Source organism: Peromyscus leucopus, chromosome 8a (assembly GCF_004664715.2).
Source record: "Peromyscus leucopus breed LL Stock chromosome 8a, UCI_PerLeu_2.1, whole genome shotgun sequence".
Lineage (NCBI taxonomy): Eukaryota > Metazoa > Chordata > Mammalia > Rodentia > Cricetidae > Peromyscus > Peromyscus leucopus.
This window is the reverse complement of record NC_051085.1, coordinates 42,160,695-42,186,829: the sequence shown is the minus strand read 5'-3', so window position 1 is coordinate 42,186,829 and position 26,135 is coordinate 42,160,695. Positions and strand designations below refer to the sequence as shown.

Here is a 26,135-nt window from a genome sequence, read left to right as displayed (position 1 = left end):
GCGCCTCCCCAACTAGTCTATGAAGCCTGTAACCACATTGTAGTTAATTCTCCTAGTGTGTGTTCTCAGGGTTCATCCAAGAGAAGAAACAACTTTAAAGACAAAGCCTCTTGTTGTGCTGAATTTCTTGGAACTCTGACCCTGACGCAAAAAAGGTTTCAAATGGCCACCAAGGTAGGGGCTACCTGGATAGAATTCTCTAGAAGACGAAAAAGGTGGAAGAGGCTAGCTCAGCTTTCCATTTACTGAGTCACACAGAGGGGTAACAGGGCTCTTTATGCTGTGTCTTCCCAACAATTTCAGGACCATCTCCTACCATAGACGGTTGGTAGCAAGCGCTTCACCACCATTGTTGACATTGGCGGTGGGGAGAGTATGGGAGCAGAGCTTATTATACATTTTCTTTTCTTTTCTTTTTGGTTTTTTGAGACAGGGTTTATCTGCGTAGTTTTGCACCTTTCCGGGAACTCGCTTTGTAGACCAGGCTGGCCTCGAACTCACAGAGATCCACCCACCTCTGCCTCCCGAGTGCTGGGATTAAAGGCATGCAAATAGAGTTTGAGTTTGAACCAAAAGTGGCTCTGATCTTCCCTACTCCTCAGTGTTTTTTGAGGAGGAAGCTGAGAGTCAGAAGGCCACATTGGAGCTACTGCCACTAGCCAGTGTGTGCAGAGGCCCTGGTACCAGACACCTAGCATTGGGCTATGGTGGTCAGCCACGGGAAGGCTTGGCTTTGTATGGCTCCCACTAAAACACTAAAGCAATGGAGTCTTGGAAAGAGGTCAGTAATCAGCATTCTCCAGGACTCAGAAGAAGATGACTGGCAGGCTCATGTGCTAGCATCATATTGTACCTGGGACCCACAAGGAGCGAGACCTGTGGTGGTATTCTAATTGTACTGAAATGTGATTTTGATTGTATGTTAATAAATAAAGTTGCCTGGGGGTCAGAGCTATTAGAGCCATAGACAGAGTGTGGCGGTGGTGGCACACGCCTTTAATCCCATAGATCTCTGTGTGTTCAGGGACACAGCCAGCATTGGAGACATATGCCTTTAAGAACTAGGGGGCTGTACATTCAGACAGTGACGAGGCGGTCACGTGTTTGGGTTTACAACCAATGAGAAGGCAGAATGACTAGAAAAAACGACTTATACACAGGAAATAGCTCTCTTTCGGGAAGCTGGGACAGCAGAAGGAAGGGTGAGATTTTAGCTCTGAGTTCTGACCTCTTGGCTTTCTCTTTTACATTGTTTCTGTGTTTCTTATTTAATAAGACGGTTGGTTACATCTACAGAGACCTTCCATGATGAACCCAGCCCCTGGCCTCAAGTGCCACACTCTGTCCTCACATAAATCTGCTGTCTTGCAAAAGATGTGTTCGGAAAGCACAGAGTCTACTTTTGTTCGGATCACAAAATAAGAGCTGGGCATATAGCTCAGTGGTAGAGCATTTGCCCAGCACCCACAAGGTCCTGGGTTCAGTCCTCAGCAGTGCAAACAACCAGTTGCTCCTGTAGCTGTCCATATAAGTTCTCAAAATATCACCTAGGAAAACCTTGTCTTATGAGCGTATCCACTCTCCAATCTCACCATCTCTTTGTCTCTGCCATATGCTGTCTCTTAAATTCTGAGTAACAAGATGACCTGTAGGCAAGTATGTGGGCCCTTTTCTTTTTCTCTCTTTCTCTCTTTCTCTCTTTCTCTCTCTCTTTCTCTCTTTCTCTCTCTCTCTCTCTCTTTCTCTCTTTCTCTCTTTCTCTCTTTCTCTCTTTCTCTCTTTCTCTCTTTCTCTCTTTCTCTCTTTCTCTCTTTCTCTCTTTCTTTCTTTCTTTCTTTCTTTCTTTCTTTCTTTCTTTCTTTCTTTCTTTCCTTCCTTCCTTCCTTTCTCTCTCTCTCTTTCTTTTCTTTCTCTCCCTTCCTTCCTTCCTTCCTTCCTTCCTTCCTTCCTTCCTTCCTTCCTTCCTTCCTTCCTTCCTTCTTTCCTTCTTTATTAATAATTGACGTGGGAAGGCCCAGGCCACTATGGGCAGCACCACCACTGGACAGGTATTCCCGGGAGCTACAAGAAAGGTGAATGTGAGCTGGAGGAACAAGCCGGTAAGCACGGTCCTCCATGCTCTCCGCTCCAGTTTCTGCCTCCAGCTTCCTGCTTGCGTCCCTGCCCTGACTTTTGTTACTGTTGTTTCTGGTGTTTATCACAGCGACAGGAGGAAGCAAACTAAAACACCTAGCTCACTCAGCCTTCCAGATTCTTCCATGGTTCTTCTTACCCTGTGCCTCAGTGCATCGGGTGCTCTCCCGGTTGGTTATATTAGTAATTCCCGGATATTCCTCACGCGAGCTCGCAAGTCTCTGCGGAGCTCTCGCTCTCCCAAAGAACGAGGAGAGCGAAGGGTGGGGCGAACGGCGCTCCAGCTTATCTATCACGAGGGACAGAACGAGTCTTGGCAGTGTGAGCATCTGCTACCAGGGTAAAGGGAGCCAGAATGGCAAGGGTTAAAGGAGGCCCTGTCACTCTGTGGCGGTGGCTGCATAGAATTTCAGCCCAGCTCAACATTCCTCCTGGGCTCCCTCCTTTGTCACAGGGGACAACTCTTACAACCCCATCTCTGGAAGGTGACAAAGGCTCTCAGCCCTGCTTCTCCTTTTTAACCCCCCCCCCCCCCCGCCCCCACGGGCCCGAACTCCTGCCTCCCTGCAAGAAAAGAAATGCTTTTCTAATCAAAAGGAGATTAACTCCACCCTTTGCAGGACCATTGTCCGGGCCTTAAACAGACCCCAGGGGGAGTGATTTATCCCCTGCTTTGTGCAAAACGGAACAAAAGGGGCCCCAGCTCGGCAGCTCTGCATTTATTGTGGCTAGCTAGCTCGCCTGCCGCCACAAGGCCTCACTCTCCTCCCACTTACAGATAGCCTGGTAGCCTGGGTGCAAGCACAAAGCCAAGACGTGCTCCAAAACAGAAGAGACACTCTTTTCTTGTCTCAGCAAGAGAAAGATTTTTTTTTTTTTTTTAAGCCTTGGAGCAAGCTTCATTATTTCCCCGATGCACGTAGTTTTATTTTTCACGATAAATGGCTATTTGAAATTAGTTCCATAAAGATTAATATTAGTAACCCAAGCTCTTGCGGTAATGGCTCCAATCCCACACCAACCCCTGTGATGCAGAAGGCCTAATCTACAACAACAGGGTAGTGATTGTACGTGTTAATTAAAAATAACAAAAGGAAATATTTTAAAGGATAAAGAATATAAAGAATGGCCTCTCCCAACACACACACACACACACACACACACACACACACACACACACACACTTCTGAAGGCAGCTTATGGAAACAACTAGTCCGCATCATCCATTCTCCATTCTTTGTGACCCCCTTTTGAATGGGGTTCTTTATAGATCAGTTTGATAAAGCAAATAGCCCCTACAACAAGCACTGGGCTTTATTTCTTATTAGTGATGGCCACAGCGTCGAACTGTGTGTCCGTCCCTGCCAGAGCCCCCTCTCGATTCCCTGTAGGGATTTATTTTCCTTTTTATGAGACACCGTTTCATTTTTGGTGCTGGATAAGTGCATAAAAATATTTTTGATCTCCAAGATCCCACCTCTGGACAGGCAGCTTGTGACTGCTGAGAGAGGGAGAATTGGTCTTGCCCAGCAGTGGTGAGTCCCCTGAATGGTTATCTAGCACATAGCTCTCAGCCCTGAAGCCATAGACACAGGAACAGCAAAAATGGACTCGGCAGGTTGTACTTACATATTTGTCTGTCTGTATATATGTATGTATACTCTGAGATTAGAGCGGGATGTTGGGTGACTTCCTCAGTCACTCTTACTATTATTATCAGTCACTGAACTGGAAGCTTGAGACTTCAGCTCTGCTGGCTGGATACAGAGTCCTTGAGATCTGCCTGTCTCCATTTCCCAATGTTAGGGTTACAGGCACATGCAGTCATGCCTGGCTTTTCCTTTTTTCTTCCTTCCTTCCTTCCTTCCTTCCTTCCTTCCTTCCTTCCTTCCTTCCTTCCTTCCTTCCTTCCTTTCTTCCTTCCTTCCTTCCTTCCTTCCCTCCCTCCCTCCCCCCTTCCTCCCTCCCTTCCTCCCTTCCTTCCTTCCTTCCTTCCTTCCTTCCCTCCCTCCCTCCCTTCCTCCCGATGTGGGTTCTGGTAATTCAGACTCAGGTCCTCAAGCTTGCAGACCAGACACTCTTACCCACTGAGCCATCTCAGCCCCTGGAATTACTGTTTATCTGGTCCAGACTTTCTGGCTGGGATGGTAACCAAGTTCTGGAAATTGACAATAGTGATGGTGACACAATGCTGTAAGTGTGTTTACTGCTGGCATCCAGGGATACAACGTTCAATTGTGTCTACTTTACTACCACCAAAAAATATTTTAAAAGTTAACTAAAGAGCCTTATTTTATTTATGAAAGATAAGCATCAGACAACATATTTCAGATTGCTGTGGCCATCACAATATGACAACTTCTTGCCAGTGAGATCTATCAGAAAGGGGGCTAGATTGATGGCAGTAGTTACAAGCTTTTATTGTTCTTGCAGAGGACCTGGGCTTAGTTCCCAGCACCCACATGGTGGTTCACAACCACCCATAACCACCCAGTTTCAGGGGATCTGACACATTGGTGTGACCTCTTTGGGCACCAGGCACATATGCATGTGGTACACACACACACACACACACACACACACACACACACACACACACAGGCAAAATACTCATACACATAAAATAAAATAGGTAACTCTTTAAAAAAACAGAGCACTTCAGTTTCGTCTGGACTTTAATTCACTAACAAAATTCATCAGTGTGATTGAGATGACTTTGCACCCACTCCATAGAGTCTCACTTCAGTCATTTGAGGAAGTCTTTTTCCTGGCTTGCTGGTGCTGGCACATCCACCTCAGCCCTCTACTTGCCTTAGGCTATGAAACCAAGTAATTAAGCTTATTTTAGACACGTAGGGTAAATAGGCTCTCAGTGACAGCCTGGGCCTCTTGGGTAAAAGACACAGGGTTTACTGTCTAGTGTTTGAAATATCTATTTTGGCAGCTCAAAAGACACATTTGTGTCTGGGCTGCATTCTTGAGAGCTGAGGCTGGTGGGGATGCGATTGCCAGTCATCTGTAGATTTGGGGCTTTCTGAATTAGACTCATTTATAGAGGGAGAAGCTGACATCAGACTAGCCATTTGTTTCTGGACACACAGCTGATTGTCACATGAGCCCATAGTCCAGACCAGGAGCTTTGTCCATTAAATCAACCCCAGTTCGACTCGGCCCAAATTAAAACTCTGGAGGAAAAATTCATTCCACTATGAAAACCTTTTGATATGTTAGAAATGAATTCCAGTTACATGTAAGTATGGAAGGCATACTCAAAAGTACAACAAACTATATGTATCTTGTAATTAAAAGACACTTTTACTTTATTTTTAATTAGGGAGGTGTGTGTGTGTGTGTGTGTGTGTGTGTGCACGTTCTCTGGGAGGCCAGGAGTGAACGTTGGATCTGTTGAAGGTGTAGTTACAGAGTTACAGGCAGGTATAAGCTGCCTGATGTGGGTGCTGGGAACCAAACTTGAGTCCTCTGGGAGAGCAGTATGTGCTCTTAACCACTGAGCCATTTCCCCAGCCTGTATAACATTATCTTTCCAAAGTACAAATTTAAGGGTCAGTGAGATGGCTTGGGGATAAAAGCACTGCTCCCAAGCCTGAGGAACTGAGTTTGTTTGATCCCTGGCACCCACATGGCGAAGAGAGAACGGCCTCCTGTAAGTTGTCTTATGACCTCTAGACATGTCACCCCCCCATACATACACCTATAAAGTTAAGATAATTTCTTTCTTTCTTTCTTTCTTTCTTTCTTTCTTTCTTTCTTTCTTTCTTTCTTTCTTTCTTTCTTTCTTTCTTTCTTTCTTTCTCTCTCTCTCTCTCTCTCTTTCTTTCTTTCTTTCTTTCTCTTTCCTCTCCTCTCCTCTCCTCTTCTCTCTCTCTCTCTCTCTCTCTCTCTCTCTCTCTCTCTCTCTCTCTTTCTTATTCTTTTTGAGGCAGCGTTTCTCTGTATCCTTGGCTATCCTGGAACTCACTCTGTAGACCAGGCTGGACTCAAACTCATAGAGAGCCTCCTGCCTCTGCCTCTCAAGTGCTGGGATTAAAGGCGTGCGCCACTACTGTCCGGTCAGGATAATTTTTTTAACTAAAACTTTGATATAGATATACAGGTCTGCCAATAGTATAACACTTTACAATCTACCAAGAATGATTGGCTTTGTACAAGAGTTAATTGCATGAATAATCATCTAATGAGAATAATGATGCTCCCTAAAATGTTGATTTTTTTTTTTTTTTTTTTAGCACTATGTAAGCATTGTACACGAAAGATTCCATCCTCTTAGTCCCATTTTTTCAGGTGAACCTGTGGGTTTCCATGGAAAAGGGCAAAGCAAAGGCCCAGATTCAGTTCTGGCTGCTTTGAAAGTCCGTATTTCCATCATTTCGTTACATCCCATGAGGCCAAGAGGATGATTTATGTTGCCTCTAAAAGTTATTGTTTGCTTTATAACAAGAAACACAACAAAAATCTCCTGAGGACCATGGACCTCTATGTCAAATGGCTGTTGGAATATGAGGAGCAGCGAGGAAAACTTTCCTCAGCCCCACAGATTCGATCTCCTCACTTAGGGTGCAGTGCAGGGCTGGCCAGAAGCTGGGATGTTCCCATGATCTCCCCAGCAGCCTCTGCTCTAGAAAAGCCCTGCTTAGGTTTCTGTTGCGCCTCCAACCCAGATTTCTCAAGTGATAGCTTTTAATTGCTCAAATAATAGCCCCTTTGAACGTGTTTACGAGGGCTTGCTTACTATCCCAGGCACAAATCTACCTGATGACCGTTAATTGTCTGTCTCTCATGAGGGGTCATTAGGATGTTTGATTAATTCCTATTTTTGAAGTAGGAATTTTCTCTAAGTGGAAAGAACACAAAGTCAGCTTTGAACACTCCGGATGGTTTGAATATGGGGTCCCTTTACATAGCCTATTAGTAGCCTGCTTGTCCTTATTTTCTTCTAAATAGGACTTGGCAGGCAGCTCCCACCTCAGAATAGAGGTGTGTAAAACAGGTCTCCAGAGGGACCAACTGGCTTGCCAGTGACCACACATGGACAAACCCAGGAAGACCTGTTCTTGTAGGAGAGGGAAAGGTGGATTTTTACCCCAAAAGTGACCTGTACTAGAATTATTGGGGGGAGGGTAAGTTGTGGACTGCTTTTGCCTTATCCTGAGATGAAAGTGACCCTAAATGTTGCAGATTCCTCGATCTTCCTCTCTGGATTTGCTCACCAAAGGTAGACAAAGCCACAAACTCTTTCCTTACCCCCCCTCCCCCACCATGCTCTAAGTTTTCTCTGTTAATGCCTGAGGCGTAGAGGACTGACTAAGAAAAGTGGCTTGCTTCTAGGAAACTTCATTTCACGAGCTTTTGTGAGGACTCACCTTAACTGGTATCTGTGAGGCATTTAGTAAAACGCTTCTAGCTTGTTTTCTTCCACTTGATTCTAAGTGGCTCTGCTTCGCCATACCTCCCCCACCATGGTGGACTGATACCTCTGAACACTGTGAGCCAAAATAAGCAATTCCTCTCTTTAACCTGTCCTTAGTTATTTGGGTCACATACAAAAGCAACACAGTTGTTTTTATTTATATTTCAACATTGAAAAAAAAACCGATTTTAGCAGTTCTACTCAAGACACTGAGTAGAATGCCATCACTGGCTTTAAGTGGAAAGTAATCTCCGCAGAGGAGAAACTGAAAACAATGAGAAGAGCTAATACTAAAGGGTGGTATGGCTGGTGAGTTGTAAAGAGGCAAAGCTGCTCATGGGCTTTGCTATCTCCTTTGGGGACACACCTAGAATACATGTCTCTGCCTCCCTTAGAGACTAGTGAGAGCATACGACAAGTCCCTCCTTCCCACATGAGCTGGCTTGTGAGCGGAAAGAGGGACACTCAGAGTGACTCTGTGTTTCTAGGGGTGCTTAGGTATGAGAGTGAGGCAGGGTGGGGATAAGAGGCCAGACAGTAGCACAGATGATGACAGCAACAGTGAAAAAAGCCAAGAACACGTTCAAGTCGATTCTATGTGCAGGACATTCTATGAAAAACACGGCTGAAAAAAATATCTTCTGCACACGCAGGGGATTATCAGATTTGCTTCTAAAGGACCATAAATCCCGAATGATTTTAAGAAAGCCCCCATGCACTCATTATGAGAGTCCTTAGAAGACAAAATGAAAAGATGCGTCCACACCAAAGTGCTCAGACACCCCATTAAGCAATGTTGATGAAATTATGCCAAGTACTGTAGTGCAAATTCTTTATTAAATCCACCCACAGAATAGGCCTTCACTGAAAAAAATATCCCCGCCAGGTCCTACAGTCTAGGAGGGAACACATTTCCCTCTCAGGATTAAAAAGGTTTCCATCTAAATGAGCCCCGTTAAAAAGTGTCAGCATGATAAATGCTGTTGAAGTTAAAGGGGGGTTTATACAAAGAGGACCTGGGCATCTGACAATAGAACCTGTGATAACCTTTCTGGTAGCCTTCGAGCTCAGTACGTAGCCATTCTCCTTTGGTAGCTGTGCAGGGCATATGGATGATCCAAAGAATTCCCACACAGCCATTTGATTGGTAGAGACACACACTGCCACACCATTTCCACACCCAACAATTCTACCTTCCCCAAGATCACCGGGGAAGCTAAGCCTTGTTAGAAACTGTCTCCAGATTCTACAACACACTGTTGTCCTCAAGGGCAGCACGTCCTAGAACAAAGACCAGCTCAGATTCCATTTGTCCCAGTCACAGATGCCTCGAAAGGCTCAGAGCAGAGCATCTGGGTAGCGCTTGCCCCACAAGCTCCCCAGGCCTGGCCTTGGCTTTCCTCTTTCATTCTGTACAAACCAGAGAGAAGTGCCATTGTCCTTCTGACAAATGGGATACACCCAGCACCCTACTCTAAGTTACAGCACCAGGCAGAACTGCTTTCCATGAATCTCCTGTCAGTAAGGTATGGAGACCACTCGTCACTCTTTACCTGTCCTGACATTGGACACTCAAGAAACAAAAGGACTATGAGCAGAGGTTGACACTTGAGTCCTTGTTCAGCCAAAGCCTTTATTTTACTTTATTCTGTTTTCCTTTTTTCCCTCCTCCCTCCCTTTCTCCCTCCCTCCCTCCCTCCCTCTCCCCCTTCCTCCCTCCCTTCCTTCCTTTTCTTGGCAGTGTCTCATGAATCCCAGGCCGGCTGTGAACTCACTATGTTGCCAAGAAGAATGTTGAACTTGGAATCCCCTTGCTGCCACCTCTCAAGTGCTAGGATTCCAGGCATGGCTAACCATATCTGCTTTTATGCAGTGATGTGGCTTGAGGTCAGGGCTTCATGCATGCTACACATGCACTCTACCCACTGAGTTACAGCTACTGAGCAATGCCGAGCACTTCCAATGAAGATACTCTTTTTTTTTTTTTTTTTTTTTTTTTGTGGTTTTTCGAGACAGGGTTTCTCTGTGTAGCTTTGCGCCTTTCCTGGAGCTCACTTGGTAGCCCAGGCTGGCCTCGAACTCACAGAGATCCGCCTGCCTCTGCCTCCCGAGTGCTGGGATTAAAGGCATGCGCCACCACCGCCCGGCCCGAAGATACTCTTAAGCTTTGACTGTTTAGAGATACCAGCATCATTTCTGTTTACTGTGGCATTATTCACAGTAGCCAAGGTAGGAAATCAGTGCATATTCCCATCAAGAGAGGAAAGGATAAAGATGTATCATATACACACAAGAAGAATAAAATAATGTCCCCTGCAGGAGAATGGATTGAACTGGAAGTCATCATGCTAAGTGAAATAAATATCACATTTTCTTTTATAATCAGAATCAGTCTCTCTCTTTCTTCCTCCTCCCCCTCTCCCTGCACCTCCACAGGCATACACACATGTGGAACTGGAAGAGGGACTATTTGTGGGAGAAAGAAGGGCAAGGGAGGGTAATGGGAAACAAATATGACCAAAGAAGATGGATTATACAAGCATGAAAATATCACGATGAAACCCATTAGTTTATATGCTAAATAGCATATTTTATATGTAGACCCACTATAGGTAGACCTCTACGCAGGTCTTGGGGATTGAACTCGGGTTGCTGGACCCATCTCACTGGCCCGTACAAACAATATTTCAAAGCTTTAACTGTTAAAATTTTGGACATTAAGGCTGTGATACTCACTTCTTAGCTTTTTTTTTTTAAACATACTTTATAAAGGTACTTGAAAAGCATTTTAAGTCTCTGGTATATGATAGGGGGAAAAGGTTCATGTTATATTTATTTTATCCACTAAAACATACATCCCCCACTAAACATACATGTCTTTTTACATCCTCAGAGATGACCTAATTTGTTACCCCAGAGTTCAAAGATGCCATTTGTAGTGGGGATGTGAATTCTGATTACACAGCATTATATAACATTCTGAACCATTTTAAAATTCACTAAAAGGGTAAAAGAGGCTGTGAGCGCTATCTGAGATCCAATCTCATGGGGCTATCTAAGTCTCTTTTATAGATCATTTAGAAAGATTAAAAGAATCCTCCCTTGCCCAGTCAGTCAAAGATCCATTAAACATGAAAGAGACCCTCTGGCTATGGATCCCATCTCACCACAAAGTGGATGGGCGGCTATTTCCTTTCCATTTGTTTTAGTGTTTATTACCTCACTTCATTGGTGAGCGATGAAATATAGGAACCATATATAAAGATGGGAAGAGCTGTCCCATTGCTCCCTTGGGTATGGTGATGGACAAAATCATATCTGCCCTTTTCCAAATGTTAATGATACAAATGATGAAGGCGTTGAAGGGAAAGGAACAGTGGATGAGACAGAGCCACTCTGGCAGGTAGGACAGGAGTCCAGAGATTAAGGGAGTGAGTAAAAATGCCAGGAGTAAATAGTAAATCAGCACATACAGTCAAATGACATCTACATGTCATTACTGAATCCCTGTCTGCTAAGAGAAAGAGAAATATGATCTCTGTATTTTGGATTAGTTTAATACAATGTCTCTGCAATGGGAAAGAAGGTATTTTCTTTGTCCATATAACCGGCATGTGGAACCCAACTACCCAGGTTATCAGGGGCCCTTCTTCGAAATCAAGCTAGCTGGGACAGTCAAATTGCCTTCTGTGGACGTCTCTTAAATCAGTTCCTGTATCAATAATGTTCACAAAATCTGCCTGTTCATCAATCCTAATAACAAAATCTCAACTTGAGCCATGGAGGTTCTGTTCATGTAGGATACAGCTAAAACGTACCCTTTCCAGAAAAATCCATTCAATTGGGAATGCTACTGCTTGATAGTAAGGCAGAATGAAACAAGAGCATAAACTGGGCTCAGAAAACTGAAGCTCTTTCCCGTCTTGCCCTGCATTGAAGAGCTAGCTCACCGACCTCTGCAGAGAGGGTTAACACATCTGCCCAGAGGCCAGGTAAGGACACTTGGACAGCTTCAAGCAGCACCGATGGGGTGAAAGTTGGATAGGAAAAAACACCTCTCTATCTGGTTTCTCTCATTCAGATCTTATTTCTTCTCAACCGAATTTTATAAAGCATCCTTACGAAAGAAAACAAAACCAAGGGTCATCGTGGAATAATAGTTGAGTAGCTCAAGGTCTCTCTCTTAGGAGATGTATTTTGATTAGGTGGAAAAGCTACTAAGAAAACAATAAGGAAAAGCAGCCTAGCACAAACCAATAACAACTTTAATAAGGCCAAGTTCCCTGAGAGGTTGGAAAATGGTTGACAGTTTCGTGGTTTTTTTTTTTTTTTTTTCCCTGCAGTACAAATGACATCATGGTTAAAAGTTAGAAATGGAGCCACTTTAGTCCATTCGGCACCACATATTGTTTTGGTCGGACATCAGCTAGCTTTCTATTTTTACTGGGAGTGATGTCATCACTGTTTTTAGGATCCAGGCTCTGGTTCTGTCGTCTGTGGAACTCAACACACGATCATGCTTTTTAACATCTTCTAAAGCTGTAAGCATGTGCGTACTTGGCAGAGAATGTGCTCATCAGCAAATACTCCATGATATCCTGAAACATATTTTCTATTGAAAGTCTAACACGGAAGCGTGCCTGGTGGCACACACCTGTAAATCCCAGAGCTTGGGAGACTGAGGTAGGGGGCTCAGGCCAGGAGTTCAAAGCCAGGGGGGAAAAAATCAAAAACGGGCTTTAGTTACTAAATAAATAGATAAATAAATAAATTAATTTAAAAAATGAAGGTATCTGGTGCATCGCTAGGCAGCAAAATGAGTAACTTTGTAATACATAGATTTACCCTAGAAGTACTAATGTTCTTAAGAACAGGTTAATATCTGAGTTCTACTCAATCTTTACCCCTGGAAACTGATCTATAACTCACAGCGAAATTAAAAACTGAATTTTCAACAGAGGTGATATGACACAGAAGCTGAGCTAAGTTCCTATTGACTAATTTATACAAATAACTAATATGGTAATCATTTATGCAAATTATCCAATTCCATCCCACAGGCCCCACACTCCAGGACACAGAACTCACAGCCTCTCAGGGGGGCAGGATCCAGGTATCAGTAGTTTCAGAAACTTCTAGACATACATGGAGAGTTGTGGTTGAGGTCAAAACAGTTGAGTTCAGAGACATCTAGCATCTACTCACCAAGAAGCTTGGGGTACCCTCCACCCTCATTACCATCTGCTCCACTAGCTGAGAGGTACCCCAAGATCCCTGGTGTGGAATTTAGCAGAACAGTATGCTATCTGAATATGTGCACAATATCATCATCACTGTCCCTGACACACAGTTGATCTGCTATGCAACTGTCAACTACTCCATTGGCCAGGTGACAGCATTAGGTTTCTCTAAGTGAAGAATTTGTGTTCGTATACTCCTGCATCATCGAAGACATCACCCTGCCCTCCCCCACCCCAAACAAAGCCTTTGCTTTCCTCTATATTTTGCAAGCCTATTTCTCCTGCTTGACAAACTTAAAAGTCGTTAGAGTCTGCCTTACCTCCACAATGCTTTTTAGATCTTGCACGTAAGTCCTCTCCGTCTCCAGGATTTCCTGTACCACTCTATCCACATAGAGGAGCTTGGGGCTGGTGTCCGAGTCTGCATTGGGCTGGGATGTCCCATTTGTGTCCACTCTCCATGGGGTCCTGGGCTGCCTCTCGCTGACCCCATCCATGTTCGGTGGCCCGGAAGGGTTGTCCCGCTGCAGCTCGCTGCTGGAAAATGGCCGTGCTGGTACCAGCTCCAGCTTTATGGCCCCAGCTTCCTTATCCGGGTGAAATAAGCCCAAGTGGCTATTTGAAACCAAAGTCATCCTGCTGCCAAAGGAACCATGGCTGTCCCTGGAGGAGGCCGAGGATGAGGTGGAGCCAAAGCTGATGGGTCGGTCACTGTCCGAAAGCTCCATGGTCTTTGGTTCTGGGGACCGGGAAGGTTCAGCTGTGGTCTTGGGATCAGGAACTTGAGTTACAGCTGATGGCACTTCAAGTTGCCACCGGTGATGCCCGTCTGCTTCCAATGCAGAAAGATAGAAAAGACAGAAGAAAGGTCAGTGAGCATCCTCTGAACAGAAAGAGGTTAAAACCCACCTCAGGTGTAGAGCATCATCAACAAGAGGCTGCAAGTTAGCTCAGAAAGGCAGACTGAGATAGATGAGGATGAACGCCAGCAGAGCATCCTCTGAGCCAGCTGGAAATGCAGTCTCAGGCTCTGCGCCCCAGGCCTCCTGACCTTGATTATGCAACTTGACAGATCACAGAACCAGGCAGGATACCCTAAACTGTGAGATGCAGGACATCCATTGGGTGCGATTTCTAAATGTGACCACCTGCACTGACTCGCACATGCAGATGAGTCCAGATTTACTGACTTAAAGGCTCAGCGGTCAGGGCGCAAAGAACGGGCAACTTTAATCAACACCACGGATGGTTCTTATGTGCTGAGAAAGGAGACTGATTCTTCCAGCAGCTTGAGAAAGGCTGTTTTAGATTTTAAGTCTTCCCCCACAATTCTACCATTTTTAAGCAAGGGGTCTGGAGCATGGCGACTCGGTTTAAGTGATACTGACCCACGCACATTTCACTCACACAAGGCACTGAACATAGAGCTGTGTGGGCTGGCTCTCTCTCTCTCTCTCTCTCTCTCTCTCTCTCTCTCTCTCTCTCTCTCTCTCTCTCTCTTCTAATAGTGGGGCACAAAAACCAAACTGAAATAATCAGACCCACATCCTACCTCAGACTGATCTTTCCTTTTAGCCTTTGCCTAAAAGGCCCTTCTAAAAAACTGGCACACCAGGCTTGCGGGATGGCTCAGCTGGTAAAGACACTTCACACAAAGTTTGACCACCTGACTTTGATCCCCTGGATCACAAGAGAGAGGGACGGAGCTGACTCCTGTGAGCTGTCCCACATTTCCAGCCGGCCCGGGAGATGCCTTCAAAACGTTTGTGTGGTAACTCACTTCCTCTATAACGCCCATTCGCCCATATTCTCTTTCTCTCTCTCTCTCACACAAATAAATCAATTTATGCTCTAAGAAACCTGCCTGCCTAAGACAGACAAACATGGCTCTTGTAGTATCTACTAAGTCACAGCATCCAAGAGCTGCTGGAGTAGCTCCGGCAGTCCATACGCCACGCCAGGAAACAACAGTTTTAAATTAGGAACTAGATGAGGAGAGACGTGACGCCCAGCTGGGTTGTTAGCATTTATGAGAAAGCACAAGGTGAGACCTCCGCCAAGTGGAGAGGTGACCATATGCACGGCCGAGGAAAATTATCCTGGCTTCAAAAAGGCCATCCCCGAACTTAAACTCACCAAAATCGTTCTCATGGGACATGCAAGAATCCAAATCTTTTCAGCTGTCAAGGCAGGATCAACATCCCCCTCCTCCACCCCATAATAATGAGATTGTACCTTATGATAAGGGATTTGATTAATGATGAAATTGGCTTCATTTTGGCAGGTCACCTCACTACCAAAATCCATGTTTAGAGGTTTTGTTTGAAATGAGGAGGGGGGCATGAATTTTGCTGGAGAGGTTATAATATGACAGATGTATTAAGAATATAGATTCATGGTTCCCCTTCCCCCCCCACACCCTTGTGTAGCACTGGTGGCTGCCCTGGAACTCTCTCTATAGACCAGACTGGCCTCGAACTTAGAGATCCACTTGCCTCTGCTTCCTGAGCACTGGGATTAAAGGTGGGTGCCACCACCTGTGGTTATTTTTTGATAGGAACGTGAACTTGTTCTGACTTTATAGTAAACATCCAAGAGCTGGTATCAACATTTTTAAACTGTAAGTCCTTCAGATCCCCATCCTTTTCTTAGGCTATAGGCACAGAAAATATTAGTGCCAATCTATGAAACAAACGGAATGGTGAATATAACGTGAAGGCCTTCACTTTTGTTGACAACAAGCAATGGTAAGAAACACATAGGGCCGGGCGGTGGTGGCGCACGCCTTTAATCCCAGCACTCGGGAGGCAGAGCCAGGCGTATCTCTGTGAGTTCGAGGCCAGCCTGGGCTACCAAGTGAGTTTCAGGAAAGGCGCAAAGCTACACAGAGAAACCCTGTCTTGAAAAAAAAAAAAAAGGAACGGGGGGCGGGGGAACAAGAAAAGAAACCCATAGGAAGCAAACACACTCAGTAAGACTGCCACCACATGGTATGAGTTTGCTACGGATTTTTAGAGCTTTTGGAATATGCTTTCTGCTTGCTCTATAACAACTTTATAGCCTATAAAACATGGATTGGTTTGCAGTTAAAATGCACTTGACCTAAAAAGCTTGATCCGACTTGAGTGTGGCGAAGATCCAAGAAGTGGCCATGCATTCAGACCTGCTTGTTGCAGAATGCACTTGCCAAAGCTCAGAACTGCTGTTAAGAAAATCTAGAACGTGATAGGCTGGGGAGATGGCTCAGTGGACATAAGCACTGAGAGTGTGAGGGTCTGAGTTCGAGCCACTGAATCCACACAAAGTTTGACACAGTAGTGTGTGTCTGTATCCCTGAAGCTCTTAGAGTTCTCGAGATGGAAGGTAGAGGCAGAAGAATCTATTGCAAGTTTGCAGGACACCCTAGCCTGGCCTGTGCAGACAGACAGACACACATGCGCGCGCGCGCGCGCGCGCGCGCGCGCGCGCGCACGTGCCCGCATATACAGAGAAAGGGGGAGGGAGGGAAGGAGGGAGGGAGGAAGAGAGGAAGATGCAGTCAGGTTTCTTTCAGTGGCATCCACCATAATTGTGACCCTGATTTTGATCCCACTACAGGGAATGGCCACTCTCTTGGGAAAGAAGGGTCCTTTAAGAACCCAAAGGTCCAACGAGGCTTTGATTTGGGATCAACATAGGTTGGATATGCTCATTGCCCAAGGCCAGGACACCTGGAAATGTCTAGATCAAACAATTGACCCCCACAGAGGGAGACAGGCAAGTTTCCAGGGCAATCCCCACTTCCTAACCAGGGCAAGCGTTAGTCTTATCTCTGGTCTAGGAAATAGTCTTTACCATCATTATTGGCCACTTGGCTCTATATTAACAAGATGAATGACTACAGAGAGACCCATTTCTTCCTTCGCACTTCTTTTCTCTATTTACTTTCACTCTAAGACTGAGAGATTAAGGAAGAAGAATTTGGCTTTAAGAGTCTAAGTTGTGCGGCTATGGATGGGAACACCTTTAGGGTATTTTCAAAGATAGGCAAAAATGGAATGTGACAGTGAGTGAAGTTAACAGACAACCCCGTTCTGGGAAGCTCCTAAACAGAAACACAAGTGGGCACTGGTCTAAGGATGCTCCTATACTCCTGGGACCAGCCTATTCTGCAAGTGCCAGTTAGATCCCTTAAAAAACAGAATAGTGCAGATATCTGGTGCCTGTAGTATTCAGCCAAGCTTATTGGGCTAAATATCTTCCCAAACTACCAAAGACAGAAATAAGACATTTAAAATCAGGCCATATGATAGCATGTGATGTGAGGCTACCCTTGTTAATGAGTAACATTTTTTATGTTGACTCATGGCTTAGAAGGTAATTACAGTTTTCTCATAAGACAACATGCCTCATAAAAACTGTCTAGTCTTGCTCTTCCCTCCCTTAAAATAATTGGAGATTTTTACCGTCTGGACTCTCCTTTCTGATGAAAATCTCCCATGATTAATATTTATAATACTGTGCTGCTCAACATTGTAGTCGATAGCTATGTGGGACCACTGAGCACTGGAGATGGTCCAGAATTGAGGTGGGCAGGATGTGTAGAATACATGCTGGATTTCAATGACAAGATGAGACAAAATTATCAAATATCTCATTAACAATTTCATGTTGATTATCTGTAGAAATGGTATTTTAGAATAGTGAGATCATTTTAATAAATTATTAAAATTTTACCAGTTTTGTCTTACCTTCTTAAATGTCACTACTAGCAAATTTTAAACTCTATGTACAGCTTGTGTATATTTTTATTAAATAAAGCTTATGTTGAGATCATTAGATAATTACATTAATCTATAAATTTGGAGCTGGAGAGACGATGGCTCATTGGTTAAGAGCACATACTGCTCTTGCAGAGGACCTGAGTTCAATTCCCAGCACTCATATTGGGTATCAGCTCCAGGGGATCTGATGCCCTCTTCTGGCCACTGTGGGCACCTGCATACATGTACACATACCCCCACCGCAGACACAAACCTACACATTACTTAAAATTATAATGGTGAAAAGATTTAAATTTACTTGCTCATCCATTGTTATTTAAATAATAGTGAATGGGATGATGTGTGAAACATCATGTAAAATATTTTTAGGAGTAAGGAAAAGAGAGGGAGGGAGAACTGTTATATGAAAGTGGAATGAGAGTCGGGTGACTGATTCTCCATGGCAAACTGAACCGGACAGCAAAGTCTGCCAGAGCCTTTTTATTCTGCTTTGAGTGAAAGATTAACATTTGTATACCACTCTGCTTCCCTTCCTACAGCATCATTCTCTTCCTAAATCCCAAGTGAAGGACCAATGTTAGACAGTTTTGGAGAACTTCTTCCCAAACATTGGCTCACGGAACCTCATGTTTAGATCTTTTGACCATTACTACTGAGAGACTAGCCAGTTCCACCCACATGGGGGGTCATGGCCAGACTCAGTTTTGACGAGCCTGGAGGTAGTTGGGGTAGAAGCAGTTGCAAGGGTCTTGGAGGTTTGCTGATTCTGACAACTAGAAGTACTGGCTAGCCAGAGCCTATCTTTTGTGCAGTATTCTCCACGAAAAGACAGGCTTCCACACATTTTACTTCCGAGAGTCTTTGTAGGGGAAGCAATCTCATTCCTTGGCTTCTCTTTTTTTGCTCTTTAAACTTCTGTTATTTTAATCTCTTCCTTTGGGAAGGCCACGGTCGGAATCAAGAGTACTGCTTGCTGGCTCTAACTTGTCTTGAGCCAACTGTAATACACAACTTCCCTGATTTCATGTCACCTGGTTTACACGTACAAGGTGGGGACTCGAGGATTCCCCAGCCTACAGTTCCCAAGGAGACTGCTTATAAGGCAAGGCTGAGACCCTTCCTACCACAGTGGTAGAGGAGGGATCAGGACACCAACTTCTGTTCACTGCTATTCTTGACATCCAGCACTCCACCCAGTTCCTTGAAAGAACCATTACCAAAATATCTTCATGCCTTCTTAATTATTCTACTTTATTAAACATCAAGTTCGTGCCACCCCAACTCTCCCATAATGATGGCCTATAACCTGGCACTGTAACCCAAATAAACCCCCCTTTCCTTAGAAATAAATCTACTCTTTTGACAAATTTGAAGCATGCAACATAGTATTATTAACTATAGGCCTGTGATGTTCTCATCCATCTTGGACAACTGAGAAGCTAGACCTCTGAATAGTTCAGGCGGCATTTGTCTCTCCTCAGCAGCCCCAGGTAACCAACCATCCTTGCTCGTCTCTTCCGTGAGTTTGATTATTTTGGATTTCTCATGGGAACGATACCTTGTAGTGTGTGCCCTTTTGTGTCTCATTTATTTCCCTTGGCACAAACCTTCCAGACTTATCCATATGGTCACAAGTGGTAGGACTTCCTTTCTCATGGCTGAGTAACATTCAATTGTGTGTGTGTGTATACATATACACATGCATATACATGTTACTTTCTTTTATCTACATGTAGAAAAATGAAAACAGACTCTTCTTATATACTACACACACACACACACACACACACACACACACACACACAAAATCCAAAGTAAATAAAACAAAACCTAGATGTAAAACACTAAACCATAACAATTTTAGAACAACCAGAAAAATGCTTGTTGACATGGAACAAGCCTTACTTCCTGGAGCTGCCGTGCTGGGGGCAGCAGCCTCTGCTGTTCCAGCCCCAGGCGCTGGAGTGAGAAGCCTTCAGCCCATGCGTGCCTGCCATGCCAGATGACATAACAATCCCACAGAAGCCAAGTCAGAGACACTTGGCAGAGTGTGTCCCGAATTCTCAGCTCAGAGGAATCCTGATGGCTTATACATGATTATCTATCTCTGTTTCTAACTAGTGAGGTTGGGGGGTGATCTGGCTGGCAGCAAGATTACCCAAGCAGATCCACTTTCTATAATACAAATCTTCATCAAATTGGCCCTTAGCCTCTCCCGTCAAGATCCTCTAAGTTCATGTGTTTCATCAAGTTTAAAAGATGTTATAAAAAATATAAAAACTAAACCAACCTCAGAGAGGTACACAGTGTTCATAGTTGAACCACGAAACGGAGACTTTAGTTTCCTGATCTCTAGTCTGTTATTCATTGTATTCAGCAGGGATTGATGGAATGATTAGGGTAGAAAGAAGCTTAGAGATGAGAAAATAAAGAACACAGCCTAGCTAAGTAGAGCACTTGGTATCTGTACCCAACAGACCTACATTGTGTGTGTGTGTGTGTGTGTGTGTGTGTGTGTGTGTGGTGTATGAGGTGTGTGCTGTATTTATGTGTGCATGTATGAATGTGTGTGTGCATCTATCCCCCACTATATGTACATACAGAGATCAAAGGATAGAGCAGCAATTAAATCATGGTATTTTCTTCCAGTCTGAGCATGTGTGTGTTTGCTCTGGTTCAATGTCATTTTAGTTGACCATGACCACTGGTTTCATCCCCTGAAAGTAAAGTAGCTGGCCCAGAGGGCTTCCCCAGGCCCTGTATAACCTCCTGCATGTGCCTCCAACACTGAAGGAACCAGCAGGTCACGAGCTAACACCCACACTGCCCATTCTAACAGCAGTCAGGCATAGGCAACAAGTCGTGGCTAACCAAGTCCTATATGGCACGAATGCCAGGTTGTAGCCAGTAAAGTTTATCACTGACTTTGCCATAGGCAAACAAAACAAACCACCAATCTCTATTTTTAATTGCGGTTGAAAAATAACCAGCTGCAGATTCGCTTGGAAGTGCATTTTCCTGTTTGCACGAAACTGCTGGACTCAAGCAGTCGGTGAACCACAGTCACTGGAACACACTGCTGTCCCCAAACATCTCCACACAGTTGGGAAGGAGGCACAAAGCAAGGGAGCGTTTTCTTAAAGAAAAAGGGAGGAAAAAGGAGAGAATTCCAAGGGACTAGCAACAGCACTCGGAGGAAATAAATCCCTTCCCAAAGCACATTAAACACTTTCTTTATGAAAAAAGGAGGAAGGGAAATTGAAATGCCTAGCAATAGAGGTCAGAATAAATAAATCCTCTCTGGAAGGCACAATGTACAACGATTAAATGTCAAGCTCTCCTGGGTCCTTAAAGGTAGGGGAAACTGTACATTCAAAATACATGGCTAGGGAAAGATGAACGGCTTAATAAATGTGAACAACGTGATCTCAATTTTGAATTTTAGATACTAACTTACTGCTGCAAAGAGGATATATTGTAAAATATTAGCATGATTTCCCCCAAGTAGAAATGGATTCTCTGCTTATCTAAAGTCCTCTGTTTATCTAAAAAGATCTCTCTTCTTCAACAACTGTGTAGCTTTCAAAATCTGGCCAAATTACTTAAGGAAATTACAACCACAACCCCCCCCATCTATATCAAATATTTAAACATTTCAAATGAAAACAATTTGATTTTCATATACAATGTGTGATAAATTAAAGTCTACACACCCTTAAAAATGTCAACATCACAAAGTTGAGATAACCAGGAAGACAATAAAAAGTTGGATTTCAGTAGATAATAACATCAAATACAGAGCCAAGCTCCCTCTCCATCCCAGTCATTTCTTAACAAAAATACTTCCTACCAAAAAACCACTCAAACGCAAACTCCATTTTCCTAGTCCGCTTTGGTTGCCTCGAGACTCAGACTAGGTTGCATCGCTGCAGCTGTGAACTGTGAAGTCTGCAAACATTCATTTTGTCGTTTCCCCGTGTCCCCCCCTCCCCCGCCAGCTCGGCCCGCCAGAACCGTAATAAGAAAAGAAATTCAAGTGTGGCGCATTCAATGAACACTTGGAAATTTCTCCTCGGAGCCAAGAACACGAGCGCTCTAGTTCTTTCAAACTAACTTTTAAGGAAAGATCAAAGTCACACGAAACCCAAACAAGACAAAAAACCAGTGCAGATGCAGGGGGTGGGGTGGCGGTAATCTGGATGAATTCCATTGTCAGATAACTTCAGGGCACGGCGTTTGCGACAGGACAAGTGTGCTGCGCACAGCCGAGCTTCTGTCCTGGTACAGTACTGTAAAGAAAGCTCCCTGGGAGGGTTTCTCCCATTTCTGTGACTGCTGCCGCTTCAGCGGCGGCTCCGAGAGGGAAGGAGTGAGTGGGTCCTGGCATCAGTTCCCTGGGAACACTTCCACCAGCACCTACCTGTTCTCCACCGAGGCTGGGCATGCCGTCTGTCTTCAGCTGGTGCAGTAGCCGCACCGAACACGCAGTCAGGTAAAACAAGGAGCCTATACTAGTCTGTGCAGTGTCTTCCACTGAACTATTGCATGAGTCAGCTTTTATCTCTCAAACCCAACACACAAAGGCTTCACAAAAACCTGATTTGCAACTTTCTGGCTGCCTTTCCCCCCTCGCGCACAGACCACAGACTTCAGCATCACCGAGGGCCTTAAATGAAACATGACATCATTCAATTGAGAAACAGGACAATAGGCACCACTGTGGGTAAGTCGAAAACGCACACTTCACTGAACGACACCCCGCCGTTTCCATTCTTTTATGCACATCAAATGCAACCCACGGTCGGTCTGAAAGCTCCTTGGCTTTTACCTTCTGGCTCAGGCCACATGGTGCTCCACAAGCTCCACATTAAAATGAGCTAGATCTTTGGAGGTCAGATATTTTCAAGTTCACTTCCTGATTTACAAGCTTGTGTGTGAAAGTGAATCGCACAACTTTAACAGAACTTTTAAAGGGCTGTCCAGGGCTGACTAACACCCAGTGGAGGGTGCCCTGGGCACCCTTAGACTGCTTGTTCGACACTGTTCTTTTCAGCCAGCGGAGTTATACAGGAATATATTTGTGTGGGACTTTAAACAAGAGTTAGAAAACTTTGTCTGCAGACAAATGTCTAAAAGCAAAATGTGCAGGCATTTCTTTGGAAAACAGTTAAATCCTGTGGTCTTATATTTATAAATACTAAGTAATAAATGCAGAATGATTTAATTCCTACATGTCAGTAAATTAGACTTCAAATTAATTGGGATTAAAAATTTCCCTCAGGCTACTTATCTTAAAAAATGCCACATCTCACAAACAAGCACACACATATACATATATACACACACGATAAAATGAAATACTCTATTTATCTTGAGATAAAGTTTCAATTAAGGTTTATATTTATATATTTATATCCAAGACTGGATTCTGCTCCCCTGTAGATGCCTTAAATTCAGTGTCTATAAGAATCAGACACTTTTCAATGCACATTCCACTGAACGCCTTCAACTGTAGTTATGAAAAACAGTATTGGCATATAATCTTTAATGCAGCAATTTCTATCATGCCTATTAGGTGATTTGAAGCTAACAGCATAATAGGATAATTTGTTTTAATGCCTATTAGCTTTGAAGGAGTCTGAGCGTACGCCGGCTTCTCCGCTCAGATAGCAATGCAAGGGTGAAAGACACTGGGTTGCCGTGATTGCTGGCTCACACCCACCAGATTGACGGAGAGCACTGATCCAGGGTTCTAGTTGACCTTTTGGGGGGAACCCCACCCCCACCCCCTGGGCTGTGGGAACAGCCTTCCTTTTCCTTCTGACCACCACAGTGACCTCTCTGTTCTCATCAGCACCCCACACCAGGGCCCAGATGCACCCTCCTTTCCACTTAGGCGAATTCCCTCCATCTTCCAAGTTCCCATCTAAGTCTCCTTGGCCGCCTCCACCCAGCACAGGTCCTACTGTCAAACAGTTACTTATTATACTCAGAGCAGGCATTGCAGTCTCATAGGCAATCATTTCCTCTCTTCTCTTCCAACCCTGAACTATCCCAGCTGACGGAGGTAGGCAGGCAACCTTCCGATACTGTAGATATTAAACTCCTAGATGGACTCAGATATAGAGGGGTACTTATTGGCTCGTATATATTCTGTGCATATCCTTGGATATCAAATTAACTACTTTTGTCTTCCTATAAAATGTTTCTGCCCTTGGGTCCTCCTCTCCCCAAACATGCTGCTGTTTTTTTTTTTTTTTTTTTTTTTTTTAATCTTTCTGAGAGATGCTATCTGTGTCACAAGGAAACACTACAGCCCAGCTGTTTTGTGTGTGGCCGATAGGCAGTTTGCTACTTTTACCCACTGGATAAGAGATGACCCTGAAGCACAGATCTGAAGTGTCAGAACAGGCCAGGCTGCTCCTATGGGACCGTCATGAGCTAGGTTATAGAAGATTTCCGTTTCCTGAAGATCAGCAACTTGAACAAAGACCTCTCATATAAGTAACTCCCAAACAGCCCAAACCAACTACATCGTGCAACTACAAATAACAAAAGCTTAAAGTATTTTGAATCTGAGTTCTTAAACTAGAAGGTTTTTTTCCCTCAGACCAGGAAACACACACACACATACACACACACACACACACACACACACACACACACACACACACACATGCACACGCACTTTGTGTCTTTGTATTTATCCCAGTACCACAATTTTTGCAAAATGAATTACCAAATGCATAGCATATAGTGCCAAAGGACAAATAACAGAGAGGGGAAAACAAGGGGGAGGGAAAAAAATCACATCTTAAGAGCCAGGGGTGTTTAACACGCCCCCCCTCCCTCCCCCATCCTGTTTTCTGACAGCCCGAATGTACTCCACTCAAACTCTACAGAGCCTTTGCATTCCAGCCCTTCCCAGCTCACAGTCCCACACCAGTTAACCGGACCAGTAACAGCTCTTGGAAGGAAACTGCTATCTTTCCACCCGCTGTGCATATAGCAGGAGGAGGCCTCCGAGACACTGAAGGCACCAGGGCTGATGTCCTTGTCAGTTCTTGCTGCCCAAGTCACTTGTGGATATTGCCACCAGTTTTTGCTCAGCCCACTTTCTCTCCGAACCCAGCGAGATTAGTCACATGTAAATACACATGTGTCCTCCCTAGTGGATAAAGATATGTTGTTGCAAAGCAACTCTTTAAATTCTCTACCAGCAATGGTTATACAACCAGGAGAAGGAGACTTTTCCCACTTTGTCATCTGGAATGGGGAACCCAGGCTCAGAAGATCATCACACACCTGGACGTATCTATAGCAACTGGAAAGCAAGCTAGCAAGAAAGGAAAAACTCAGGCCAACAGGTGGTCTGAAAGTCAGCAGGGTGAGAACCCTCCTTGGAGCCTGCTACAGCCTAGAATCCCACCACAGGCTGACCATTTCTTGCCTAAATGCTTAGGATCCGTAGAGTTTCAGAATTCTTTGGATTTTGAAATATTTGTATACACATAATCTATCTCTCTTGGGCATGGGACACAAGTCCAAGCATGCACATTCATTTACGTAGCATATACACCTGTGTACATAGACTGAAATTCATTTTAGACAACATTCGCCTTACTCTTGGGCGTGAGATGAAGTTTTGTGATCTGGAATGTTCCGTTTGTGACTTCACGTCAGCCCTCCAAAGGTTTTCAGCTCTTGTGGTTTTCCGATCTCACTGTCAGATTTTCAGGTCAGGGGTGCATAACCTGTGTCAGAGACTCACTCTTGGGCCAGGGAGATGGCTCTATCTATCAGTGTTTGCTTTGCAAGCAGGAGGACCGAGATCAGTCCCCAGAACCCATGGGGAAAGTCAGAGGGGATGACACAGGCGTGATCTCAGTGATGATGACGAGGTGGGGGAGGAGGAAGCAGGTGGATTCCTGCACCTCACTGGCCCGCTACCCTCGCCTTGTGAAGTTTTAGGCCAAGCAAAAGGTGAAAGGAGCCTGGGACATGACACTCAGAGTGGTTCTCTAACATCCACATGCATATGAACTCATATAGGAACACACACATTAAAAAAAAAAAGAAATACATTGTCTTTCTTGGTATAGGTAAAAGTCATGAGTGAAAGCTGTAACACCCCCTGGGAGGACCACTGGGTCATCACCTCCTCCCCCTTCCCCATGCCAAGAATTACCTTGCCCATTCTTCTAAGAACTATCCTGGGATATTAGGAAGGAGACTGCAGTGGTTTTGTCTAGCTGTGTTGGGATAAGGAGGGGAAGAATGTGGGTAACACAGCTGTAGGAGCACCAAGGCTGGCCACACTGAGACACTTTGCCAGCTCTGAAGCCAAGTCAACAGCACCAAGAAGCTGGACAACGGATGCCCCCAGAGAGGGCAGGAAAGGAAAAGGCATGTGTTGGGGGACTCAGGAAAGAGTGTGGCCTCAAATCATACTGGATCAGACAAATTTAGAAAGTTGCATTGTAGTTTCAGATATAAAGGTGCTAGACATTTCAGGTTTAGATTCCGCCATTAGCTCCCGTTTTCTAAGACAACCAACAAGCTAACTTTGCC

At 44.5% G+C, this 26,135-nt stretch overlaps 1 protein-coding gene across 6 annotated transcripts in view; it reads right to left on the bottom strand.

Moving 5' to 3' along the window:
• Plekhg1 (pleckstrin homology and RhoGEF domain containing G1) overlaps positions 1-26,135 on the bottom strand; it is a 217,061-nt gene that overhangs the window by 72,538 nt on the left and 118,388 nt on the right. For 3 of the 6 annotated variants that reach the window (XM_028858215.2, XM_028858208.2, XM_028858211.2), the window contains one exon: positions 13,122-13,630. In XM_028858215.2, the coding sequence (XP_028714048.1) occupies positions 13,122-13,529 (408 nt within the window). In that variant the 5' untranslated portion in view covers positions 13,530-13,630. Of the gene's footprint in view, positions 1-13,121; positions 13,634-21,984; positions 22,076-26,135 lie in introns of those variants that run through there. The other 3 variants (XM_028858213.2, XM_028858212.2, XM_028858214.2) reach the window with 3 other exon arrangements.